The sequence below is a fragment of the Cnephaeus nilssonii genome (assembly GCF_951640355.1).
Source record: "Cnephaeus nilssonii genome assembly, chromosome: 3".
Lineage (NCBI taxonomy): Eukaryota > Metazoa > Chordata > Mammalia > Chiroptera > Vespertilionidae > Cnephaeus > Cnephaeus nilssonii.
The window spans coordinates 51,745,705-51,770,595 of record NC_137074.1 but is presented as its reverse complement, the minus strand read 5'-3'; the positions used below and the strand labels follow the sequence as shown (position 1 = coordinate 51,770,595).

Genomic DNA, 24,891 nt, shown 5'->3' with positions numbered 1-24,891 from the left:
GCCTTTGGCCTGGGGGAGGGGAGGAGGTTAGGAGGGTAGATAATACATTATTGTATAACAAAAAACCATAAAATATTTATACTCATAAAACATTTGTTTCACCATCCCACTTCTAGAAATTTATCTGAGGCTTTTTTTCACTTTACAATCCATTGCAAATATCTCTATGTTACATTATTTCTCAATATTTTGCATAGCCCATACATATATACTATTTAGGGGGCGGTATTCCCTACAAAACACTTCTATTTATTTGTTTGTTTGTTTTAGCGATAGGGGGAGGGAGAGATAGCTAGATAGAGACATTGATTGTTGCAGCGCCCCACACATGCCCTGACGGGATCAAACCTGCCTCCTGGGTATATGCCCTGACTGGGTATGAACCCATCACCTTTTGGTGTCAGGGATGATGCTCCAACCAACGAAAGTGTTTTGTAAGCCAGCCAGGGCTACAAAACACTCTTATAAGAATTAATGTTCTTATCTGGATGTCCCATTTATCTCCTTGATTGTTGAGAACTTATTAAAAACAACAGTGTTCAAGATGGGTTTCAGGCCGCACAAGAGCAAGTTAATTGCAAATTGAAAGAAATTGCAGTCTTACTTTTTAAACAAAGTTTAAGTTGTTAAACCTTTGAACTAGGTTTTGGAGCTTTGATGGTGAACAAGACTCAGTCCCTGCCCTCATTGAGCAAATGGACACTTAAATCACAGTTTGTTAAGTGATACAATTGAAGTAAATTCTGGGAGCAGATGTGTTGGCATAGTAAAGCTTTCCAAGGTAAAGAATGTTTACATTGCCCTGCTGGTTTTGCTCAGTGGATAGAGCTTAAGCCTGCAGACTGAAGGGTCCCGGGTTCGATTCTGGCCAAAGGCACATGCCTGGGTTGTGGGCTCAATCCCCAGTAGGGGGCATGCAGGAGGCAGCTGATCAATGATTCTCTCACATCATTGATGTTTCTATCTCTCTCTCCCTTCCTCTCTGAAGTCAATAAAATGTGTTAAAAAAAAATGTTTAAGTTGAAGGACAAATTGGGAATTAACCAAGGTTTAAGAAGAGAAGGACTTCTGGCAGAGAACTGTATGTGCAAAGACCCAAATGTAGGTATGCATGTAGAATGGTGAGGATAGAGGTGTTAATAAGGGCCAAATCATGGGCCTTTTGAGTCAGGATTTTAACCTGAGCATAGTAGAGAGCTGTGGACAAAATGGGCTATGTGCTAACCTCACAAGTTCAGGGAAGGCCTTCATGGTGGCCTTGCAAACTCAGAGACATAAAGTGACCACAAAGGATGGTTTGAAATTAAAACTTTTTGAACTAAAAGCAGTTATGGCAGGTAGTTTTGTCTAGGCTAAAATCTTCCCTGACGAAAGTCTATCTTTACCTTAACAGTGTATCTATTTTCTTTTACATCTACCATAACATACCTTTGGAATGTCAGGGTAACTCACCTTTTTCTAGACCCCTCAGGGCACAACCAATGCACCAGGGTGGAGACCATAAATCCTCTCATGTTAATTGTTGACTGTTAACTATCTTGTACCCACCTATGTAAAAAATGTGTATGTCTGTCATTTTACTTTGCATCCAATCCCAGAGGTTCCCCACCCTTTCCTTTTTCCCAAACTAATCTATCACAAGTGGATTTCAAGTAACCCATTTATGTCTTCTCTTTTAATTATAATGTATAAAGTAAGGTGTAAAACTGCCATTCTCTGGTGCATTATCTCAATCCATTGAGATTTTGCTTCCCAGCAATTATTGATAGTTTGGCTCAAATAAACTCACAAAAAGTCTGTATAGGTTGAATGTTTTACATTGACAAAGCTGACTCAAAATTTTAAGAGGGTTGATCTATCTTGATCATATTTTTGCTTGTTAAAAGAACATCTTCATTGTATTGTATTAGTGTAATTAATTTCATTGGAATAGTAGAGACCTTGGGAAGATGGTTGCAATTCTGGTGAGAGAAAGTGATGGTCTGCTCTAGGTAGTAGACATGGAAGTGGGATAGCATCTAAGTTTTTAGGAGGTAGAATGATATGGGACATTATGTTTGCTTGGATATGACTAATGGGCTAGGAGGAGTCCAGATTTATCTTGATCAACTGTGCGAATAGTGTTGTTACTTACTGAGATAGAGAAGAGCATATTTGGTAAAGATAATGCCCAGTATTTGAATAATGCATGGTCCATCCAGGCAGACATTTTCAATAGGCAGTCTGAAGCTCTGAGAGAGATATGGGCTGGAGATAAAGATTTGAAGTCTTGATATTTATTTCAAATTGGTAAATGGGTTTTATAAGTTGGGATAATTTCCTTTTATATTTATGACAGATACATGTTAAGCTTATGCTGAAAGAGCTGCTTGCCAAATAACAGGCTTTCTGGAAGTATTTTGTTGGATGTGTTTTATTTCTAGTGTTATAATTGTGAAATTCAACCTAATTGATGCATGCTATTTTCATTTATTTATTTTAAGTTTTCGTGGCGTTTGGAAATCCATTGTAAGGAAATACTTTATGGTATTTAGCCCTTCTGTGGATAGACATTTAATTTGTTTCCTATTTTATCAATGCTGCTGTTGCCAGAGGCCTGGGTGGGTGGAATTCCTCCGTCACTAGTGGGACTGGGGCTCTTGGGTTACCACTGAAATAAGAATTTCCAGAAGCCCCCCAGGGGAGAATGAGTGGTTTTTACTTGCGTAAAGTTACATTCCTCGATTTGCAAAGTCCCATTGGGCTTAAGCCAGTTCTGGAAAATGTGCAGCTGGGCCTTCAGCAGAGCCAAAAGCAAGGCGGGCCAGTATCCAGAGTTTCCTTCCATAGTGGAGCTGAGTCCAGTGTAGCATCAGGCTAATTACAGTCCTTCAGTCCACTGTGTGGGTCCCACATAGCCTTGAGCCACACGGGCGAATGCAGGGGAGCTGACCCCTGCAACGGGAGTTTCAAGAGGACAAGAGGGCTTAGAGCACAAGAGCTAAGAGAGGGAATTCCCTTTGTTCAGGAGTTTAAATATCAAATCTTCCCATGGTAGTGGCCATGCCTATTCTGGCCACCAACTTGTTCCCAAGTGACTGACAGGTAAGCATCCTCCCACATCATCCAGACCTTACTGGGCATGTATTTAAACTGCCTCTGTCCAGTCCCTTCCCCCATCGATTTGCAGGGAATAGACCTGTAGAGTGTTAACTGCAGCTTCCTGGCAAAGCAGTATAAATGGCATGGCTATATTATCTAGTCTTCCCTTAACTCCTTTCCTGTTATTATTAAGGTTAGCCCTAGCCAGTTTGGCTCAGTGGCTAGAGCATCGGCCTGTGGACTGAAGGGTCCCAGGTTCGATTCCAGTCAAGGGCACATGCCCAGGTTGCGGGCTCGATTCCCAGTAGGGGGGGTGTGCAGGAGGCAGCCAATCAGTGATTCTCTATCATCATTGATGTTTCTATCTCTCTCTCCCTCTCCCTTCCTCTCTGAAATCAATTATATATATTTACTAGAGGCCTGGTGCATGAAATTGGTTCACTTGGGGAGGGGTCCCTCAGCCCAGCCTGCACCCTCTCGCAGTCCAGGAGCCCTTGGGGGATGCCTGACTGACGGCTTAGCACTGCTGTGGAGGTGGCAGAGGCTTGCCAGCCTTGAGCCCAGCTTCTGGTTGAGTGGTACTCCCCCTGTGGGAGCACACTGACCACCAGCGGGCGGCTCCTGTGTTGAACGTTTGCCGCTGGTGGTCAGTGCACGTCATAGTGACCAGCCATTCTGCCTTTCGGTCGATTTTCATATTAGCCTTTTATTACATAGGATATAAAATATTGATTGGCTCTCTGCCTGGAGCCCTTCCCTATGCCTTGGACCAAATGGGATCAGTAAAGCTTTTTGCAGTAACAACAACAATTTTTTTTACATTAATCTAATTTTATTTTTTTAAACTTATAATGGGCTCATATTTTATATACTGCTTTTCACCATGGGGTTGTTAGTTAGTATAAAAGCTTTTATTTATCTCTTCCCTATTATAATGTCAATACAAAGTATTTTTTTACATTAAATCTTTTTCTCCATTTCAATGTTAGATACACTTGAATATAGTTTTTCACTACTTCCCCCCCCCCCAAAAAAAAAAAGTTTTAAATTTTGACTGACTATATTTGATATCTAATATCTAAGTACAATATTGACTTGGGAGATAACAAAACAAAAATCGAATGAAAATATAGGGAAGAGACTCCTTAACAATGCAGGAGGCAGTAATTACAACTGAGTAGTGGCAACTTCCTAGGATTTGGGGCAAGAGTTTCCTTCTTCCAATTTCATGTGCTTTGAAAATTATGAGATTATTAGATATTATGCAAATTTCAGCCATCTTACTTCTTTGACCCTCTTTCTAACAAATAAATTATAGACTGCATTTTTCAGTGCATTATTTGTTGTGAAAAAGAATTTTTTTCCATTTAACATATATAAATTTATTTCCATTTGTAGGGAAACTAAGAATGTAAAATTACCCTATTTACTATTTCTTGGGAACTTTTAGACACCAAAGCTCAGTTTTTAACCTGGATACTCAAAATATTTTCATGGCAAGGTTTGATTCAGGAGACCCTTCAAAGTCACACCTCTTTATTTCTCTTTTGTGCATATATCACCAAACAAGCACAAATGCCTGCAATGCAGAGAACCACACCTAAAAAGAGAGCAATTGCATCTCCAGCTTCTACTGCTTCAACAACAGGCAACAACAAAAGCAGTGAAATGAAGACTATGAACAATTGTGCTGAAACTGAGGTCATGATGTTGGGACCTTGAGATGGCTGGATTTTGAGTGCTGAAGGTTTTAAAGAAATGATCCTATCTAATAATAGCGTACCATGTAAATTACCATCACTCCGCTACGCCCACGATTGGGCGGCGGAGGCTGGGGGGGCGGGACTCAGGGTGGCCTATCCGGCCATTGAGAGGCACGGATCCGCTGCCACTGAGCGGGGCTATCCTGCGGTTGAGAGGTACAGGGGGCTGGACTCCCGCCCCCTGTGCCTCTCAACGGCCAGATCCGGGCCGCTGAGGGGGTCCCACCCTCTGCGCCTCTCAACAGCAGGGGAGACCCCCTCAGCGGCGCGGACCATCAAAAGTGGGGGAGTGAGCTTTGGCCTCAGTCAGCGAGCCACGGAAACCCGGCAGAGGATGGAGAGCAGCAACGAGGAAGACATGGAGAAGCACCGCATCCACCTACGCCCCGTCACTCTGCGCACACGCTGCACCTCCTGCCCTGTGAAGTCCGGGTTAACCGGCCCGCCCCTGTGGGGCGCTTTTTCATCCCGGCCATCCGTCAGGGTCCCGATGGACTCCAAGTGTCGTTTCGGGGCCGCAGTCTGAGGGGCGAGGAGGTGGAGGTGCCGCCTGGCCTGCTGGGATACGTGATGGTAATGGAAGAGCAGTCGGTGGGGAAGCAGGACTTTTCAGCGGGATCCGACAAGGAGGAGCAGGAGCTGGTGGAACCCCCGGAGGCGCTGGAGTGGGACTTCGACCGCTTTATTCGTGCCTCCGCCAGTTTCAGCCGCTTCACCCTGTGGGGCCTGGAGAGCATCCCTGGCCCGGATGCCAAAGTGTGTGTGGCCCTGACCTGGCCCAGCCTCGCCGAAGCGATCCATAAACAGGTGCCGCAGGACTGAGAACCAGTGCTTGAAACTGGAAGCCACCGATCCCTTCACCAGCTCTCCACTTTGGATCCACTGAGTCCACCACCCCAATAAATGAGCTCTTTCACAGCAAAAACAAAAACAAAAAAAACAAAAGTGGGGGACCTGGGTGCCTGTCTGCTCCGGCACCAGGCCTTTCAGAAGCCTCCGCCGAGCCGGAGGCTTCTGAAAGGCCTGGTGCACGAGTGGACAGGCACCCAGCTCCACCGTGAAAAGCGAAAGCGTGTAGGGGACCCTACACGTGCATGATTCAATCATGCACTGGGCCTCTAGTATATGTATAACACTACCTGACTTGAAATACTCCCTTCCTGGAGCTCGGAATGCTGAGGCTAAAAGGTTCCATGACAGCGCCTTCTAGGAAGCAGCCTGTGTCCCACTTGGGGGAAGCTGAGTGTTGCTTTGTGGGCACCAGGTCCATGGTGCCGTTTCTCTGTAAATGGCCAGTGCATGTCACGGCAGCTCCTGCATTGAGCATCTGCCCCCTGGTGGTCAGTGCACGTCAGAGCGACTGGTCGGATGGACACTTAGTATATTAGCCTTTTCTCTCCTGTATATATATAAAAGGCTAATATGCACAGTGTCCCTTGGGAGTTTGCACATTACTCTTTTATTAGATAGAATAGAGGCCTGGTGCATGGGTGGGGCCACCTGGTTTGCCCTAAAGGGTGTTCTGGATCCGGGTGGGGGTTCCCTTGGGGCATGGGGTGGCCTGGGCGAGGGGCCTGTGGTGGTTTGCAGGCCGGCCACACCCCCCGGCGACCCATGCGGAGGCCCTGGTATCTGGGGTTTATTTATCTTCTATAATTGAAACTTTGTAGCCTTGGGTGGAGGCAAGGCTCCTGCTCACTCTGTTGCCGCAGCCATTTTTGTTGGGATTTATTTATCTTCTATAATTGAAACTTTGTAGCCTTGAGTGTAGGCCTGAGCTCGATTCCCAGTAGGGGGGTGTGCAGGAGGCAGCCAATCAGTGATTCTCTATCATCATTGATGTTTCTATCTCTCTCTCCCTCTCCCTTCCTCTCTGAAATCAATTATATATATTTACTAGAGGCCTGGTGTACAAAATTGCCTGGTGCATGAAATTCCTCCATCGCCGGGGGCAACTCAAGCCTCCTGCTCTCTCCAGCTCCGTGGCTGCTGCCATTTTTGTTGGGATTTATTTATCTTCTATAATGGAAACTTTGTAGCCTTGAGTGTAGGCCTGGGCTGGCCAGGGCGGCAGGGAAGCTTGGCTTCCTCCATTGCCGGGGAAACCCAAGCCTCCTGCTTGCTGCAGTTCCGTGGCCACAGCCATCTTGGTTGGGTTAATTTGCATACTCACTCCTGATTGGCTGGTGGGCGTGGCTTGTGGGTATAACGGAGGTACAGTCAATTTGCATATTGCTCTTTTATTAGATAGGATTACCACCATTCATCTCCAGAACTCTTTTCAAAAAAAGTGAAACTCTGTACCCATTAAGCAATAACTTCTCTTTCTTCAGCCCCTGGCAGCTACCATCCCACTTCCTGTCTCTATGATTTTGAGTACTCTAAGTACCTCATATAAGTGGAACCACAGAATATTTGTATTTTTTTAACTGGTTTATTTGATGTCTCCAAGGGTCATCCATGTTGTAGCATATGTCATAATCCCTTCTCCCCTTCTTTTTAAATAAAGAACAGTTTATTGATTTTTTTTTAGAGAGAGAAGGAGGGAGAGAGAGGAACATCATTGGAGAGTGCAACACACATTGACATATGCATGTGCCCGTGACTGGAAATCGAACTGGCAACCTCCTGGTGCAACTGAGCCACACGGGCCAGGATATAATTTCCTCCATTTAAAAAAATATATATTTTATTGATATTTTTACAGAGAGGGAAAGGGATAGAGAGTTAGAAACATCGATGAGAGAGAAACATTGATCAGCTGCCTCCTGCACACCCCCTACAAGGGATGTGCCCACAACCAAGGTACATGCCCTTGACTGGAATTGAACCTGGGACCCTTCAGTCCTCATGCTGACGCTCTATCCACTGAGCAAAACCAGTTAGGGCAGTTTCCTCCATTTTTACAGAGGTAGGTGTGGTTACCATTATTATTCCAGGAGCCTTTCTTACTGTCATCTTTACATATTCTAGATTTTAGTATATGTCATGTACATATCTCCATTCCTTATGGCATTAAAAGGCAAATCAAAATAGACTTGTCAGCAGTCAACAGAATCCTTTTATAAAATGGGTTGTTAGACACAGATTTAGATATGCTACAAGTCATACCATAAGGAAAATAAGATTCAAGCCAATCCATAAGTCTGTAACAGTTTAAGAGGCTGCTCTGTCTGGTGTAGCTTACTCTCTGTCTCACTTCATTACCAATAAACTCTCTTTCACTTAAAAAAAAAAAAGTTTAAATAGTAGTTTATATTTCTTTTCCTTTGAATTGTGTTAAACACAAAACATTTTGAACTTATATGTTGTCTTAGTTTATACTTACTTGAAAGTGTCACATTAGCAGTTTTATTAAGGTAAATATATCATCCGTATACATACTGGTTTATCTATTTATTTTTTAAACAACATTTATTTATTTATTTATTTATTTGTTTGTTTGTTTGTTGTTGTTGTTGTTGTTAATCCTCATCCAAGGATATTTTTCCATTAATATTTTAGAGAGTGGAAAGGAGGGGGAAAGATAAAGAGAGAGAGAAACATTGATGTGAGAGAGACACATCGATTGGTTGTTTCCTGCACACGCCCCATCAGGAACAGAGATCGAGCCTGCAACCGAGGTACATGCCCTTGACCGGAATCAAACCCGGGACCCTTCAGTCTGCAGGCTAATGCTTTATCCACAGAGCCAAACCAGCCACGGCTACATACCAGTTTATCTCTCTCAGTTAAGTCATCTGATGGCTTGGAATATTTTCCTGGATTTTTGTTGTTGGTAATATTAGGTTCCTCCAGAAATTTGCAGCTGAGATGCTATAGATCAATAGGTGTTTAGTGAACATCCATGTATCTGTAGTCCCTTCTTAGCCATTGTAAATCAGTGGATTAGATGTAATGATGAACTGTGGAATATGAATAAGTACTCAGTTTAAATATAGGTATTACCGTAGTTGTACAGTCTCTTAAGTTGCACAATCTCCTTTAGAGTATAAGAATGGTTAAACTGGAGGATGAGGACTTGCTGATAGAAAGTCAAGTTTGAACTACAGAGATTCTTGGCTCCTCAGCAATATAGTTAATGTGATTGCATTAAGGTTACTGTAGCTAGACTATTCAAAGATGACCTAGTTTTTAAGACAATTTTGTGGACTACTGAAACACTTGATTGGTAAATTTGTGGGACAGATTTATAATCCATTCTTAAACAGTTAATGAAGTTATTTTGAAGTGATTGATCTGTGTATATGTGTTGCTTTTATTTTATTTTTAAAAATTTATCTTTATTGTAGAAAGTATTACAGATGTCCCACCTTTCCCCCCGTTCTGTGTTTGCTTTTAATTTTGAGAATTTATCAGCAAAGGGTAACTATCTAACTATATAGTGACTATAGCTATACAAAATGAATCAGAGTTAGACTGTAATGAATCCTAATTTTATAAAAGACAAGAAAGCGCAGATCTTGATCTACTGTACCTTGTCTCATGTAGAGTTAGAACTAGATTAGCAGTCCTTGCATTTGTAGAAGTTAGGTTGTATTTAATATTAAAAGTGATAATAAGGACTTTTGCCCAGACTTCCTGAAAAAGAATATGAAGGTGTTTTTTTTTCATCCAACTAATTAGTTTAAGCTTCCAGGAAGGGATTGAGAATGGAGAAGAAGTGGGGAACTTAGCCATTTGTTTTTCTTGATGATTGTTAATATGCATTCTCATAATTTCTAGTTGGGAATTTTTTTTCTCATTTTAGTTTCATGTGTCTGATATTTCTGGAAAATTTTCCAAACATCTATTTTAAAATATTAAATTAATCTCTCCTATAGGACCATACTCTTGGTTCATCCACGTATCAGGCCAGTCCCATTTTTCAAAATTTAAAAATTGTTTTCCAACTATTTTTGACTTATCTTAAAATTGATGTTTATTCTCAGCCCTTATCTTATTTTATCTCTTAGTAGCTTTTTGACATAGTTGATAACTCCTTCCTCCTTGATACACTTTTTTCATTTCCCTTTTACACACTTGATTTTTCTCTGTTAGTTGCTCTTTCTCATTTTCCCTTGTTTTTCCAGATCTTTAATACTTGAATGTGCCAAACCTCAGTCCTTAATCCTCCTTTTCTGTCTTTACTTTTTTTTTTTTGGGGGGGGGGTAATGTCCAGTCTTGGGACTGTAAACACTATCTAAATGCCTATGATTAGTAAAGTTATATCCCAAGTTCAGACTTCTAAACTCCAGACTCACATATTTATCCACCTATTTAATGTCACCCCTTACATGTGTATATAATAAAGATTTCAGAGTCCAGTCCAAAACTGAGTTTGGGATCTTTTCTCCCCAAACCTGTTCTGCCCATAGTCTTCTCCATCTCATTTGGTTGTAACTCTATCCTTTTGGCTGCTCCAGCCAAAGTCTTTGAATACATCTTTGATTACAGGTCTACCTTCTCACTGGTGTACCTGTGCACACATTCACATACCACATCTAGTCCATGAGAAAATCCTTGTGGCTCTACTTTCAAAATATATCCAGAATCTGAACATTTCTTAACACTTGAGTGGAATTTAGCTTTAGCTATCATCATCTGTTAACTGAAATCTCTAGTCTTCTGACTGATTTTTTTGCTTCCTCTTTTGTTTCCCTAAAATCTCACGCCAGCAGAATGATTCTTGAAAAAAATGAATCATGTGTCTCATCCCTGCTTCAGACCCTTTGGTTGTTCCATATTTCACTTAGAATCTTTACTGTTGGATTACAAGGCTCATCATTGTGATGGGCTCTCTATCATTTATCTCAATTCCTCTCCTACACTTCTCTGCTTTGCTTTTTCATTTTCAGCCATGCTGGCTTCCTGGCTGTTCTTTGAACATACCAGGGCCACTGCATTGATTATTTTTTCTGCTATATCATCCTATTTGACCACCCTATTTAAAAATTGTAGCTGTCTCTGCCCCAACCCCTATTCTGACTTAAACAAAAAATAGCACTTATCACTTTATAGAACATTATCAGATCGACTTATTTGATACTAGAGGCCCGGTGCACTAATTTGTGCACCAGTGGGGTCCCTTGGCCTGGCCTGTGGGATTGGGCCGAAATTGGCTCTCCGACATCCCATTAGGGGCCCTGGATTGCAAGAGGGCACAGGCCAGGCTGAGGGACCCCACCCGTGCACGATCGGGGCAAGAGAGGGATGCGGGAGGTTGGCTAGAGGGGGAGGGACCATGGGAGGGCTCCAGGGCATGTCTGGCCCATCTCACTCAGTCCTGATAGGACTCCAGCCACAAGCTAACCTACCAGTCGGAGTGTCTGCTCCCTGGTGGTCAGTGTACATCACAGCGAGCGGTTGAGCGGCCTTAGCATATCATTAGCATATTACACTTTGATTGATTGAACATCCAACCAGACGACGGACACTTAGCATATTAGGCTTTTATTATGTAGGATGTTGTTTGTTGTCTGTCTTCCTCATTTAAATGTAAGGTCTGGGAGGGAAGGATCTTTGTTTATTTTATTCACATGCTAGTAGCCCATTTGCAGAAAAAATCCTGCAAGCGGCCGCTGCGGCCGCATGCGCTGCCGCTGCTGCCGCTGCTGCCGCTGCTGCCGCTGCTGCCGCTGTTGCAGCCGCCGCTTCTGCACTCGCGCCGCTGCCACCCGCCCCACTCCGCCCCGCCCCGCCCGGGCTTTCCCTCTGGCAGCCATCTTGCTTTCCACTTTTCCTCCATCTTCCTTCTAAGTTGTCTTCAGTCTTCACTCCTCCCTCCCTCAGCATATGCAAATTAACTGCCATCTTTGTTGGGTAATTTGCATACTCGCCCTGATTGGCTGGTGGGCGTGGCTTGGGCATAGCGAAGGTGCGGTCAATTTGCATATTACTATTTTATTAGGTAAGATGTCAAGGAATAGATATTTGCTCCTGTTTGTTATTAGAGAAAAGAAAGGGAAATAAATCTCAAATTTCCTCACTTGTATGAATTTTTCTAGTTTTGTGTTATTTTTTTAAAGTTGCTTAATTTTTTTCCTATTTTTGATTAACTATTTTGATTCTTCTCTTTGAATGTTGAGGTTTTCTATTTGATTATTAGTTGAATGAAGTGAGGGGATCATGGAAGTATAATTTTATGGTGGTATTGGAATTAATTCCTCCTTAGCTCCTTTGAAGTTTCTTTTAGTGCCCCCTTTCTGAGGTGCTCAAGAAACCCACCAAAGGGCTCTCTTTCCTTTAGAAGTCCAAATCTTATATTATTCTGTATTCTAGAGTATTATATAAATTTCCCTTTTCTCAAGATTAAGAGAAATTATAGGTATTGTAATGATTACATTAAAAGAACATAGGCTTATCCTTGTATGTGGAAAAAACTGACTTTTTCCTTATTTCCTTGTAAATCTAGTTGTGAGGGTTATGCAATTATTTGTGTGTTCTTTTTTTATTTTCTGGTAACATCTAAATGAGACTGGAGAAATCATGAAAAAGTGGAATAACTTAGCTAGAGCAAGAGGGTTTTGGGAAGTTACACATAATCACATGTACACTGAGATGTAGGTATAGTCATCTTGAGTGGTTCCAGTCCCCAGGTTACATAATTGTTTTAAATGCTGCATCTATCCTTCCATTCAGTTAATTTACTTGGTAATTAACTGAACTAGGGATATATAATAAAATGAACCATCGTCTCTCTCAAGACTTCTTAGTTTAGCCATCCAGACTAAATAGTTGACTTATCATATTGAGTGCCAAGCGCACTATTTGAAATGAGCATAGGGTGCTTTGTAGAGGTGGTGATGAGGTGCTTATACTGGGGAATAGATGCTGCCTCACTGTCACCAGTTTACTATCTTAAAATGGTTTATGGTGGGCCCAGCTGGCATGGATCAGTGGTTGAGTGTCGACCTATGAACCAGGAGGTCATGGTTCGATTCCCAGTCAGGGGACATGCCCGGGTTGTGGGCTCGATCTCCAGTGTGGGGCGTGCAGGAGTCAGCCAGTCAATGATTCTCTCTTGTCATTGATGTTTCTATCTCTCGCTCCCTCTCCTTTCCTCTCTGAAATCAATTAAAAAAATATTTTTAATGAAATGGTTTATGGTGGGAACATTGTCTTTAAAACCCTGAGCCTATTTATTACTCTCTTAAATTTGTATTCTTCTGCATCCTGTTTACAGATGTTTAAAAATTGCAGGGTTTCAACAGAGATGAGATACTATATATATAAAAGCCTAATATGCAAAGTGTCGCCTCTGGAGTTTAACTGTCTGGTTTGATCGCTTGCTATGACGTGCGCTGACCACCAGGGGGTGGCGCGGAATGAAGGAAGGCCCCAGCTGGCTGCCGGCAGCTGCTAGGGACCCTACCCATGCACTAATTTCGTGCACTGGGCCTCTAGTGTGAAATGATTTTTTTTTTGTTTTTTAAAATATGTTTTTCTGATCTTAAAGAAAGAGGAAGGGAGAGGGGGATATATATAGAGAAATTTCAGTATGAGAGAGAAACATTGACTGGCTGCACATTGTTGTACTCACCCTGACCGTAGATCAAGCCTGCAACCCAAATATGTGACCTGACTGTGAATTGAACCAGTGACCCCCTCAGTGCACAGAACGATGCTCAACCAACTGAGTCACATTGGCCAGGGTGTGAAATGCTTTTATATATCTATATATCTATACACACAACACACACACACACACACACACACACACACACACACACACACACTAGGGGCCTAGGGCACAAATTCGTGCACCTTCAAAGGAATTGTGGGCCACGAGGCTGCGGTGGGCACAGTGGCGGGTCTCGGCCCATCCACCGCACCCCTGCCCGGCCCCTCCTGCCACGGCCCTGGTCCCTTGTCTGCCAGCATCCCAGCTCCCACTGCTGCCGCTGCCACTCTCATGCACTGATTTCACCGGCCCTGCTTGCACCGCTGACGGCATGGAACGATTGGGGCCTGTGCCAGCAGCGGGTGCGAGCGGGGCCAGCACCATCAGCAGGTGCGAGTGATGGCTGCTGCCCCGATCACCCCTCAGGGGCAGGGAGAGGTGGAGAAGCCCTCAGGGGTGATCAGGGCCAGCAGCCGCCGCTCACACCTGCTGATGGTGCTGAGCGATTGGGACCAGCACCGGGTGCCGGTTGTGGGTGTGAGCGGCGGCTCCAGCACTGGCTGCGGGTGTGAGTGGGGCTGGTGCCAGCAGTGGGTGCGAGCGGGACTGGCGCCGGCAGCAGCTGGGAGTGCCGGGTGGGACTGCGGCGCGCGGGAACAAAGAATTTTTAGTAACCACCAGAGGCTCGCCCCGATGACAGTGACTGGCGCCCTGCCTTGGCCTGGCGTCACTGCTCACCTGCTCCACCATCCCACCATGGCCAATGCCCGCCATGTTCCGCACATACCCTCTGGTGGTCAGTGCATGTCATAGTGACCGGTTGTTTGTTCGGTTGTTCATTTGTTCCATTGTTCCGCCGTTCGGTCTATTTGCATAGTAGGGTTTTTTATATCTATCTATCTATATCTATCTATCTCTATCTATCTATCTATCTATCTATCTATCTATCTATCTATCTAGATATATTTTTTAAATTGATTTCAGAGAGAAGAGGAGAGGGAGAGAGAGAGAGAAACATCAGTGATGAGAGAGAATCACTGACCGGCTGGCTGCCTCCTGAGCCCACTGCCTGGGCATGTGCCCTTGACTGGAATTGAACCTGGGACCCTTCAGTCCGCAGGCTGACACTCTATCCACTGAGCCAAACCAGCTAGGGCTGAAATGCTTTTCTAAACAGCTGCTGTACTTTCATTGAAAAGTTCTGACATTCAGCAGTTTGCTAAGGTTTCTTCCAATTCAAGATTCTGTGATTCTGGTGTTGTTTCTCACTTCCTTTTAAGTTTTTTTTCTCTTTATTATTTTACATTACTAGACTATGTTCTCTTAATATAACAAATGCTATATCTTGCATGCAGGTACCATGCCAGTTATAAAACACAGTGAAAATGTAAGGCAAAATTATTTTTATTATGTATTAATATGGATTTTGTTGTTAATGGAAGAATCTGGGAAAGTTGTTGATGTGATTTGTTTAGCAGCCCATGATAGGTCATGGAGAGAACCATGAAAGGCTCAGTATGTAGTTACCTACTTGCTCTGATTTGCATAGTACTTGAGCCTTAAATACCACTTCCAGTAGTGAAAAGGGTAATGGAGAACCATTAGAGGGGGAATATGACAGGTCTTGAATTGTAGTTGTTGACAGTTTTGTCGGGGCCTCATCCTAGATGTCCCTATCATCTTGCTTCTTTCTCTCATTGTGAGTCTGCTGATAGTTCTATCTTATTTGAAATACTTGGTCATCCTGACAGTATTATCAGTCACAGAAATCTTTTCTACATAGAAATCTCATTTCCCCCATGAAGTTTATAGTGCTCTCTTCTCCCTACATGTATTGCCCATAACTGTGACAGGAATTCTTGGGAAGTAGACATGCCTGAGTTTGTTGGGATTGCAAATGGAAATGCCTTCCTCCTCAGTCTTTATTTTTCTGAGCCCAGTTGAACGCAATATTATATAGCTGTGATTTTGCAGTTTTTTTTCCTTAATCCTCCTTTTTTCCTCATTAAAGTGATGTTAACCCTCTGTAGGTGACTGGTGCCTTCATTCTAGCTTTGCACGCTTTACTGTGAAAACTGGATGGGGCTGTTAACCAGTCATTAGTCACTGTTGATTTATTGATTCTAACATAATAGATAGGCCATCTCTTCTTCCACCATCTTCTTTCATGGCATTGTAGAAGGATGTTAACTCCCACTGTAATTATAGTGCCATTTTACCTGCTTGAATATGCTAAATAACTCCCTGGACAAGAAATTCAGGCGGTTAAGAGAAGGGCGGATGAAATGGAAACAGCTTTCTAAAGTACTGCTGATTTTGTGTGTGTGAGGGGAAAAAAATCTAATTTCCTACCTGCTCAGAGTAAAACATTAGACTAGGTTTCCTGTAAATACCATCACCACAAACACATGAGTACTGAGTTGTACTCTGACTTTAAGACCTTACTGTGGCTATGATAGTTATGGCAACATTAGGTGATAGGAACGTTTCAGCTCCATTATAATCTTACTAGAGGCCCGCGGCACAAAGGTCATGCAAGGGGCTCAGCCCTCGCAGCCCTGGCTGCCTTGGCCGGCCCTTGCAGCCCCGGCTGGCCCTCACATCCCCGGCTGACCCTTGCAACCTCGGCCGGCCCTCGCAGCCCCTCCCAGCCTCGGCCGGCCCTGGCAGCCCCTCGCAGCCTTGGCTGGCGCTCTCAGCCCCGGCTTCCTCCAGAAGGACTTCTGGAAGGTCGTTTGGCTGTTCGGTCTAATTAGCATATTAGCTCTTTATTATTAAGACTAGAGGCCCAGTGCATGAAATTCATGCATGGTGGGGGGGGGGTACCCTCAGCCCAGCCTGCACCCTCTCCAATCTGGGACCCCTCGGGGGATGTCTGACTCCCAGTTTAGGCCTGATCCTGGGCCTCAGGCCTAAACCGGCAGTCGGACATCCCTCTCACAATCCTGGACCGCTGGCTCCTAATCACTCACCTGCCTGCCTGCCTGTTTGCCCCTAACTGCCCCCTGGCCGGCCTGATCGCCCCCAACTGCCCCCTCCCTGACAGCCTGGTCGCTCGTAACTGCCCCCCTCTGCCGGCCTGGTCACCCCTAACTGCCCCTTCTTGCTGGCCTGGTCGCCCCCAACTGCCCCCCCCCCCCCACTGGCCTAGTCTCTTGTCACTACCCCATCTGCCAGCCTAATCGCCCCCAACTGCCCCCTCTGCCAGCCTAGTTGCCCCTCACGGCCCCTGCCAGCCTGGTCACCCCACGCAGCCTGCTTGTTCAGTCGTCCTTCACTAATCCCCCTGCTGGCCTGGTCATAGGCAGCCATCTTGTGAGGGTGTGAGGGTTAATTTGCACATTACCTATTTATTATGTAGAATGGGACCACCATCATGTATATGGTCTGAAGTTGACTGGAAGAAAGGTTGTTAGGCTGCACATGACTGTATATGTTCAGTAGAAATCAACAACTAAATCAAATCTTAAGTTGGTCATTTCAACTAATTTGTTTGAAAGAAGTTGAAGTTTGAGTCAAGCTGAATTATGTAAAGGTTAAACAAAGAGAGTTTTTGACAGTGAAAATTGTGGAGTTTCTTTATTGAGTCAACAAACAAGTTGAGTATACTGCCAAGGAAGAAGTGAACAATGATAGAGATATATGTGAGATGCTTTGGGGGCACAGAAGGGACATCTAATTGAGCTTGAATGGGTGGGGGAAGAGTTTCTAGGAGGACCCACATCCTAGGAAGGTAATGTCTAAACTTTTTTCTTTTCCCTCTTTATTAGCTTTAAAAATTATTTAAAAATGCATAGTTATTACAAATACTAAAGAATCCAGAAATACGAGTAGCAAAAGGTATAAATCCCTAATTATACACCCTGCTCTCTAATCCCCATTCTCCAAAGTTGTCATTAATAGATTGGTGAATATGTTTCCAGATAATTTTCTATGTGTATACTATCAAAGTTTTTCTCCACAAAATTGGCCTCACATTATGTTTAATTTTGTAACTTGCTCCCCCCCATGAAATAGTCTATTGTGTTTTTCCCTGTCAGTAGATATATATCAATCTCATTTAAAAACTTGCTGCCTCACATAATGGTATGGCTTACTACCATTTATTTACATTATTTTCGATTGCTGGACATGTAGGTTTCCAACCTATTATAAACAATGAATATCGTTCTACCAAATTATTTATTTTCTTTTGTGAATAAAGTTTTAAATGATGAGTAGCATATAGTAGGTGAGGAGTATGAGGATTAATGTGAAGGAGAAACGTTTTCTGGATTAAGGGAACAACATATACTTTCAAAAAACACTGCTTAGGAAAATGACAGACTTAGGGAAGAAGCATTTCTGTTTTTATGCTTTGAAAATAAAGCACCTCTTGTTTTCCTGAACTGTGTGTTAGAGTATCTTATTTTATGGAATAGACACCTATTTACTGAATAATTTATTAATACATAATTTTCCTTGTGAGATTAAAATGTTTTTCAATAAATGTAACCAGTGGAGAAGTGGGATCACAAGCTGATAAAAATGACTATTCAGAAGTTTCACAGAGGTTAAGTGGATAGTTATGGGAATAGAGCTTATATATTAGCTATCTCATCTTTCTTTTGTCTAATTGAGAATTTCTTATCTAGAGTTTAAAATAGTTTTCTGAGTTGCTAGTCCCCACTACTATCCAACTGAAACAAATTTTGTTTAATTAAAAAAGATAATGATTAGGAAGTTGCTAGTTTATCAAGAAGATATCTGAAAATGGTATATATGGCTTATAGTAGATGAATTGCATTTTGTTGTATATTACTCTTAACAGTAAAATTTTATTATACTTCAAAAGTTTTAGTTGCTGCTGTTTTGTTCCAAATTTCTAATTTTTGAAAGTTGCCTGTAGTGTGACATCAAGTACTGTAATATTATCCTATCTAATAATATAGCTAGTTTGGCTCAGTGAATAGAGCATCAGCCTGCAGACTGAAGGGTCCCAGGTTCGATTCTGGTCAGGGGCACATGCCCAGGTTGTGGGCTCGATCCCCCGTGGGGGGTGTGCAGGAGGCTGCCAATCAATGATTCTCTCTCATCACTGATGTTTCTATCTCTCTCCTCCCTTCCTCTCTGAAATCAATAAAAATATATTTTAAAAAATAAGGAAAAAAAATAATGAAGAGGGGATATGCTAATTACTGTCACACCACCACAAAGATGGCGGCACCCACAGCCAATAAGGAGGTAATATGCTAATTGACTGCCACACCCTCAAATATGGCGGTGCCCACAGCCACAAGATGGTGGTGCCCAGTCCCCTCAGCCCTGCTGGGCAGCAGGCGCGTGGCACAGCTGGGCCCGCCCCCAGGCGTGTCCGGCTGCTACACACGCTTGCCTCTGGAGTCCCCCAGTTCCCTCAGCCCCCCAGCTGCCCAGGGCCGGCCCGAGGCGCAGGCAAGCCTAGGATGGTGGCTGCCCAGCTGCCCAAGGCTGGCCCGAGGGATTACCAAATGACTGAACATGCAGGCTGCATGGGGCGACCAGGCCGGCAGGGGGTTAGTGAGGGACACCCGAACGAGTGAACAGCAGTATGTGTGGGGCGACCAGGCCGGTGGGGGGATGCAGTTGGGGAAACCAGGCTGGCAGGGGGGGCAGTTGGCGATGATTAGGCTGGCAGGGGGGGCAGTGAGGGGTGACTAGGCTGGCAGGGGGGGCAGTTAGGGGCAACCAGTCTGGCAGAGGCGGGTAGTTGGGAGCAACCGGACAGGCAGGCTGGTGAGTGATTAGGAGCCAGTGGTCCCAGATTGGAGAGGGTGCAGGCTGGGCTGAGGGGACCCCACCCCCATGCACCGATTTCATGCACTAGGCCTCTAGTATTTTTATCATAATCCTGACAAGTAAGAATATTTGCTCATTAAAAAAAAACCACTAGACTGTATGTCCCTCAGCTCAGCCTACACCCTCTCCAATCTGGGACCCCTTAAGGGATGTCCGACTGCCCATTGAGGCCCAACATCCCTCTCACAGTCCAGGACTGCTGGCTCCCAACCGCTCGCCTGCCTGCCTGCCTGATTGCCCCTAACCGCTTCTGCCTGCCAGCTTGATCACCCCCTAACCACTCCTCTGCCAGCCTGATCGACGCCTAACTGCTCCCCTGCCGGCCTGATTGCCCCTAACTGTCCTCCCCTGCCAGCCTGGGTCCCCCTAACGGTCCTCCCCTGCAGGCTTGGTCACCCCCAACTGCCCTCCTCTGCTGGCCCGGTCACCCCCAACTGCCCTCCCCTGCAGGCCTGCTCACCCCCAACTGCATTCCCCTGCAGGCCTGGTCACCCCCAGCTGCCCTCCCTTGCAGGCCTGGTCCTTCCCAACTGTCCTCCCCTGCTGGCCTGATCGCCCACAACTGCCCTCCCTGCTGGCCATCTTGTGGCAGCCATCTTGTGTCCACATGGGGGCAGCCATCTTGTGTGTTGGAGTGATGGTTGATTTGCATATTACCTCTTTATTATATAGGAATCACATTGGAAATAAATATCTCATGATCTCACTTATATGTGGAATCCAATGAAGAAAATAAATTGATGAAGAATACAGATCCTGAAACATGCAACAGACTGACATATTTCAGAAGAGATTAAACAAAGAATTTATATGCATGTATACATAGTTCATGGACAAACAATAGTGGGGTAAAGCTTGTGGGGAGGGGACAGGAGGTAGATGGAGGAGGTTAAGCGTGGGGGGAAGGGGGACACTTGTAATGCAGCAATAAAGTTTTAAAAAAATACATTGGCAATAAATGGAACATTAAACAAGGGTGGCATCCTTCTGAGCTATTTCTAAAAGTAAAAGATTTTCTTTTTGGTTGCCAAGGATGCTTGGCTGTTTGGTTACTTGTTGAATAGAAATCTGAACCTTTGTAAGGCTCAACTTCTAAAATTTCTTACTCATTTTAAAAAATATATATATATGCTAAGTAGTTCTAATTAGTTTTATTAATTTAAAAAGTATAAATGCTTTAAGTAAATCAGCCCAATGTGTTCTCTCATTACCTTAAACAATAATTGTATTATTTATTATATTTCATGATTATGAAATATTTATACTTAATAATTTTTAAGCAGTTATATCTTTTTTTTTTTACTTAGAGTAATTTTTAAGAGTAAAGTATACATTTAAACACATAAAATAACTTATTTTATATGTAATTTTTTTTAGGGCTGCTTTAGAAGAAGTAGAAGGAGATGTGGCAGAATTGGAACTAAAACTTGATAAGGTAAATTTTACTTTTTAAAGTTTTAAAACATTCTTATTTTCTATAAATAATAATTTGTGCCTATGATAGATGATTCACATTACTTCTTTTATCTCTGTGTGGGTAAATGCTATTTTTATCCCAATTTTACACATGAGGAACTTGAGGCTAGGAACAATAACTAGCTTGTTGAAAATTTAATCAAAGTGCCAGAGCAAGAATTTGAACTGTGCCTGATTTTATTTTTTTTGAAAGCTTATTGATTTTAGAGGGAGAAAGGAAGGAAGAAAGGAAGAAAGAAAGAAAGAACGAGAGAGAGAAAGGAAAAAAGAAATGAGAAAGAAAAAGAGGAAAAAAGAAAGAAAACTGATTTGTTCTTCTACTTATTTATGCATTCATCGGTTGATGCTTGTATGTGCTCTGACTGGGGATTGAACCTGCAACCTTGACAATGCTCTAAACAACAGCTGCCCAGCCAGGGCCTTGTGTCTGACTTTAAAGCTCACTATATATTCTTTATATTGTTGAAAGTTTCTTCCCTTTTTCTCCACCAAAAAGACTGTAACTATCTTTTTTGATGCTTATAAATTTGTAAGTTCCTGTTTATAAATTTGAGTGTGGCCATGTTCAAATATACAATACAATACAATACAATAAATACAATAAAATAAAATAAAATAAAATCTCATTATATTTTTAAAAAGCTATTGCCAGAATACTTAATATATATTTAATAATTAATATTAAGTGGTCATATTCTCTGTAAAGCTAAATGTACATGGATTACTATCTTCTATATTAATTATTGATAATATTGGCTTTTTGCTTCTACTCAAGAGACATTGTCTGCTATACAACAGGCAGAAATATGAGAATGACTAGGACATGGCTTCTGATCTTTTTTTTAAATATATTTTTATTGATTTCAGAGAGGAAGGGAGAGGGAGAGAAAAATAGAAACATCAATGATGAGAGAGAATGTCTGATTGGCGGCCTCCTGCATGTCCCCCAACTGGGCATTGAACCTGCAACCAGGGCATTTGCCCTGACTTGGAATGGAACTGCGACCTCCTGGTTCATAGGTCAGTGCTCAACCACTGCGACATATCGGCTGGGTGTTTCTAATCTTAAGTAACCATTATTCAGTGAAAAATTTCTGGAAATAAGTCAGATGCATATATTTAAATTATCTTTTTTGAAAATAGTTTTTATTTATATAATTACTAGAGGCAGGGTGCACGAATTCATGCATGGTTGGAGTCCCTAGGCCTGGCTGGCAATTAGGGCCGATCAGGGCTGGGCTGATTGGGGCCTGCCAGCCGGGGGGAGGGACAGGGGAGGGACCACGGGCCAAACGGGGCTTGCTGGTGTGGGGAGGACAGGACGCGGGAGGTTGACTGCAGGCCCCGAGGAGGGAGCCGGCCCTCGGCCCTCCTAGGAAAGGGGCTGTGTCCACTGCCACCCACCCCCGGTTCCCCATCCCAGCCCGGGGTCCGAAGGCCCCATCAGGGTCAGGAGAGGAGGCGACTGTCACCGGGCCAGGCATGAAAGGAATGGCCGCTGCCACTGGCCAGCCGCAGGAAGTTGGCTGTGGGAGTGCACTGACCACCAGGGGGCAGCTCCTGTGTTGAACGTATGCCCCCTGGTGGTCAGTGCGCATCATAGCGACTGGTTGACCGGTCATTCTGGTCGTTCGGTCATAATGGTTGCTTAGGGTTTTATATATATAGACTAGAAGCCTGATGCACGAAATTTGTGCAAGAGAAGGCCTTCCCTCCCCCGGCTGCCGGCACCAGCTTCCCTCTGGCACCTGGGACCCGGGCTTCCCTCGCAGCCTCGGCTTCATCTGGAAGATCGTCCGGAAGGTTGTCCAGTCTAATTATAGTAGCATTTTATGCTTTTATTATTATAGATTATGATAAATGGTATTGCTATGTAAAGCAGTGCTTCTGAAACTTTACTGTGCTTAGATTCTTATCACCTGGGGATCTTATGTGAAAATACAGATTCTGATTTAGTAAGTCTGGAGTATCTGAGATTCTTTGTTTCTAACCTAATTCCAGGTAATACCTATGCTGTTGTTCCAGGACTGCACTTTGAGTAGCAAGGATATAAAAATTAGTCTGCTGATTTTTTCAAATGTTTTGAAATCTTGAAATATACATACATAGGTATATAATGTAAATAGTATAGAAACTATATAAAACAGTATTAGTTATATATGTAAAACATACAAATTTTAGAAGTACTTTGTTATACAGTATGTTTTTGGATTTTTATAAGGTAGGTAGGACAAGTGGTATTATTCCCATTTTAGAGATGATAATACCAAAGCCCAGATGGCAAAGGGGATTTGCTTCATATCACAGTTAGAAGAGGCAGAATCAGGATTAGAACCCATATGTTTTTATTCTTAGTTCAGTGCTCTTGTGCACCACTGTATTTCTGGATCCATGTTGGGGGAGCACATACCACTTGGAAATTTTCTGAGGAACACTAACAAGCTTCCAGGCAAGTGTTTTTAAGAATTAATGTTATGATTTTTGATAAGAATATTGTTTTTAAAACTTTACTTTTTACTTAAAAATAAATGTCTGGGATTATTATTGTTATACTAGAGGCCCGGTGCACGAAATTTCATTCACTGGGCGGGTCCTTCAGCCTGGCCTGTGCCCTCTCACGGTCCGGGATCCCTTGCTCCTTACCGCCTGCCTGCAGTGGAGGCTGGAGAGGCTCCCGTCACTGCCGCTGCCCTCGCCAGTCATGAGCCCAGCTTATGGCTGAGCGGCGCTCCCCCTTGGGAGCACACTGACCACCAGGGGGAAGCTCCTGCATTGAGCGTCTGCTCCCTGGTGGTTAGTACATGTCCTAGCGATAAGTCGTTTCGCCCTTCGGTCGGTTTGCATATTAGGATTTTATTATATTAGGATAATTCCTGAGGTATTATATTTGTTTTTAAGCACTCTTTAAAACAGTTCTTAAACCCTTAAGGTAGGCAACAGAAGATACCATTTTGATTTTCTGGTAGATTTATGAGAGAATATATAAAAGGCAAGGCTTTTTTAAAGAATCACAGAGTAGTATAATAGGGCATCTATTCTCTGGGTAGAACTGCATGTAAATCACAGAAAATTTTTTGGGGGGTTGAGGAGAGCCTTACAATTTAAAGTATCTAAACAGTCCACTGACAGAATTTTTGTTAATGACTTTGCTTTTAAGAGTGTTTTTTTTTTTTATATATATATCATTTAGTTGGAGTTGGAAGACTGGTAGAATTCTAAAACCAAAAGATTCAAATCCAAAACTAGTTATTAAAGTATTGACATTTTACTCTCAAAGGGCTACTTAAAGGCACCATGGAAACTTTGACTTTTAAGGAAATGTCATCTATCCAAAAAGAAGTTCCATAGTTATTTTTATATTTTTCTAATTTAAGATCTTAATTTCTTATAAATTTACTCTCCCAAATTCTTACTATTATCTATCATTTTTCACTTTAGAGTTATAAGAAGTTAACATAGAGCAGAGAGCCTGAGAGGTGCTAGAATGGTTGTTATTGAAGGTGGTGACATTGAAGGACTAGTGGAGGGGAGAGGTTGCCCAAGACTAGTTTAGTGATTTCATAACTTTGTGCTGGCAAGTTTCACCTTTAATATTGTAAATCATGCCAGCAACAGGTTAAACTAGCTTGATGACTTAGCTTATATTTATTTTGCTTATAATGTATGCCACTCTTACTCATGAATATTGCTTCATGAGTGGCATTGTTTAATGGGTCCAATTATTTGTCCGTTGTGGCAGGTATTCGGGCATTGACATCATAGAGTATCATAGTTGTCATCTAGACAATTTCTGTATCTGCTGCATTTTCTCACTGGAATACTTGCTCCCTATTTGTTAAGTAGATACCCTTTAAATCACAGCTCAGTTGCCTGGCTGGTGTGGTTCAGTGGTTGAGCATCAACCAATACACCAAGAGGTGGTTGATTTGCTTGGGTTGCAGGCTTGATCCCCATTGGGGGTCTGCAGGACATAGCCAGTTGATGTTTCTTTTTCTTATTCTCCCTAAAAAAAAAACCCCACCAAAAACCATATTTTAAAAAAATCACAGCTCAATTACTACCCAACTTAGGTTCTTTTTCTAGTATTGCATTGCTACTTGTACAAACTTCCATTTAAATTATTATGATATTGTAATTTTTGTTTTTTAGCA

The 24,891-nt window shown here is 43.0% G+C and overlaps 2 protein-coding genes and 1 pseudogene across 4 annotated transcripts in view; 2 read left to right on the top strand and 1 right to left on the bottom strand.

The window, feature by feature from the left end:
* Window positions 1-24,891, top strand: part of ACAP2 (ArfGAP with coiled-coil, ankyrin repeat and PH domains 2) — a 135,369-nt gene that overhangs the window by 31,002 nt on the left and 79,476 nt on the right. For both annotated transcript variants that reach the window (XM_079766649.1, XM_079766650.1), the window contains exon 2: window positions 20,642-20,699. In XM_079766649.1, the coding sequence (XP_079622775.1) occupies window positions 20,642-20,699 (58 nt within the window). The remainder of the gene's footprint in view (window positions 1-20,641; window positions 20,700-24,891) is intronic.
* Window positions 3,956-4,838, bottom strand: LOC307096789 (small integral membrane protein 30-like). The gene has a single exon (XM_079766352.1). The coding sequence runs from the start codon at window positions 4,785-4,787 to the stop codon at window positions 4,608-4,610; it is 180 nt and encodes a 59-aa protein (XP_079622478.1). The 5' UTR covers window positions 4,788-4,838; the 3' UTR covers window positions 3,956-4,607.
* On the top strand, window positions 5,179-5,666 carry LOC307097354 (ribonuclease H2 subunit C-like; annotated as a pseudogene). The gene has a single exon. The product of its transcript is annotated as a ribonuclease H2 subunit C-like (transcript).

Coding starts and splice junctions, on each gene's coding strand:
- LOC307096789 (XM_079766352.1), bottom strand. CDS start 4,787: ATGACCTCAGTTTCAGCACAATTGTTCATAGTCTTCATTTCACTGCTT.